General features: G+C 33.8%; 1 protein-coding gene across 1 annotated transcript; it reads left to right on the top strand.

The window, feature by feature from the left end:
* Positions 1-1,415: 1,415 nt before the first annotated feature.
* On the top strand, positions 1,416-1,959 carry LOC112503061 (the record flags this gene model as incomplete). The annotated part of the gene is made up of 2 exons (XM_025107128.1): positions 1,416-1,524; positions 1,597-1,959. Coding segments are annotated over exons 1-2 (472 nt in total), but the record flags the coding sequence as incomplete, so codon positions are not given.
* Positions 1,960-2,413: the final 454 nt, after the last annotated feature.

The raw sequence follows: 2,413 nt of genomic DNA, 5'->3' as shown, positions 1-2,413 counted from the left end.
CGACTTTTCCACATAGAGAAATTGTTCTTGTTAAACTTGGGAGGCTTGGCAATAGTGCCATTGTCTTGGTAAGAAGAAGGAGCAGAGTTGGAAGACGAAGAGGCCATTGCAGATCTAGCTTATGAGATTAAGCTAACCGCTCTGATACCACTTGTTAGTCCCGAAGGGAATGGCAATAAACAGAAAGTAATTGTAGAAGGGGGGTTGAATAGAATTACACAGAGTTTTTTCAACCTTTTAATTCTTATTGATTTATATCAAGAATTAATACACACAAAAATACAAAAGATTGTTGCGGAAGATAGGAAAGGAAAACCTAACCTAAACAATCTTACAAGAAGAAGAACTTTCAAGAACAACACAAAGAGTTCTTGAAAGGAAATGAAGAACACTTAGAGTTTCTTCGCACATAGGAGAGCAAGGGAGAAGAAGAGAATAGCCGATTGCTTTGAGAATGCACTAAGTAATCTTTCAAAAAGCCAGTAGTTTGCATGGGAGATGCACACTGCCTTTTTATACTACCTTCAGCATTTAATGCATGGGGACACTTGTCACCTGAGGATAAGAAGGCAGGGGTTGACTTGACCATTGTTGATATCTCCTTTTCATCGTACACAGCGTTCATGCAGAGACAAACTTTTGCAGAGATATGGTCAGTCTGTAGGAAAATCTCCTTTGGATGGATATTAGCTTCAAGCAGCTACTCACAAATCTTCAGTAATACGTGACTACACTATATAAAATTCATAATCAATAGAAAACTTCCTCTCATCCTCATAATTTATAGAATAATTTGATTCCATTATTCTAACAAATTCGTTTAGTGTTTTTATTATGATTTTTGATACAAAAAATTGTCATCCAACTGATTGTTTATTACATTTTTGAAGACATTATATTTTGTTATTTATTTTTTTATAATAAAGCCTAGAGATATGCTTTCACAAATGTAAGTAAAACCTTTTATTGAATTTTAATTTTTAAAAAAGCCTTTATTTTTCAGAGACTCTAATAAAAAGTTACTAAGGCCTTGTTTGTTTTTACAAAAAAAGCACTTAATACCCTCTTATGTCTGAATCGGTCAGACCTTAGGGTATTAAGTGTGTTTGTTTGTTTTTTTCAATTAAGAGCTTAAAAGCTCTGATTATGTCTGAATTATTTAGAGGTAAACTAAACACTGAAAACCTCTTATTTTGGGATTCGCCTACCTGGTCTCTCTAACCTCTCCATCGCCGCGCCTGTGCATCCTTCTCTCAAGCTCTCGATTTTGACTACTAAGCTTTAATGTAGGGAGCAATTGGCGCCTTGGATGGAACTTTAATACATGCTATTATTTCTATTCAAGAACAACATTTATACAGAGGATAAAGAAAAGGTGAATATTATCAAAATGATTTGACAATTTGTGACTCAACATGGTTTTTACATTTGTTGTTGCCGGATGGGAAGGAATTGCACATGATTCTAGAATTTTGTCTGAAGCTTTAACAGATGGTGATATTGGATTTCCATTTCCTCCTTTAGGTATACTATTGATTTTACAGGTAATATATTTGCTATATTCATTTGAACAAGCATTTTATTTATTGTTTTCAGATAAATATTACCTATGTGATGYTGCGTATACAAATACTCGCGGATTTATGGCGCCATATCGTAATGTTAGATATTGGCTCGGAGATTTTCGTCGTCGACGAGCAATGAACAAGTATGAAAAGTTTAATCATTCTCATGCAAAACTTAGAAATGTTATTGAACGTTCTTATGGCGTCCTGAAAGCACGTTTTCCAATATTGAAAAGAATGGCACCATTTACACTTGAGGTTCAAAGAGACGTTGTTATTGCATGTTTTGCGGTTCACAACTTCATACGGAAGGAAGATTTAAGTGATGAGCTATTTTCTGAGTATGAAGGGAACGATGATGAGGATGAGGCTGAAGAGATTCAATCGCATGGAAGTGCCGCTGACCAAACATATATGGCTAGTTTAAGAGAAGAAATTGCGACACAATTAATGCAAAATGAATATTGATTCTAGTTGTTATGAGACTTTATTCATCTTTTCTATTGTGTGTTGAATCAATGAACGTATTTCAATTGAATTTTTGAATGTGTTAAAAATATATGGTAGTTTACAAATGGTTTAAATGATTGGATATTTCAGTTAAATTTAATTGAAATGAATTGATTCAKATTTCAGACTTCAGAAGTTTGTCAGTTTACAAAAACAGTCTTATTGATTCAGATTTCAGATTTCAGACGTAAAAACAAACAGTCTGACTGATTCAGATTTCATATTTCAGACGTAAAAACAAACAGTCTGACTGATTCAGATTTCAGACTTCAACACCACCTATTAAAATTTAGAAGTGAATTCAGACTTAAGCACCTCTTAAAAAACAAACGCCACCT

This window comes from Cynara cardunculus, unplaced genomic scaffold (genome assembly GCF_001531365.2).
Source record: "Cynara cardunculus var. scolymus isolate 2C unplaced genomic scaffold, CcrdV1 Un_Scaffold_2469, whole genome shotgun sequence".
NCBI classification, from domain to species: Eukaryota; Viridiplantae; Streptophyta; class Magnoliopsida; order Asterales; family Asteraceae; genus Cynara; species Cynara cardunculus.
The sequence above is the reverse complement of the archived record's forward strand: the minus strand, read 5'-3'. Positions and strand labels throughout refer to the sequence as shown.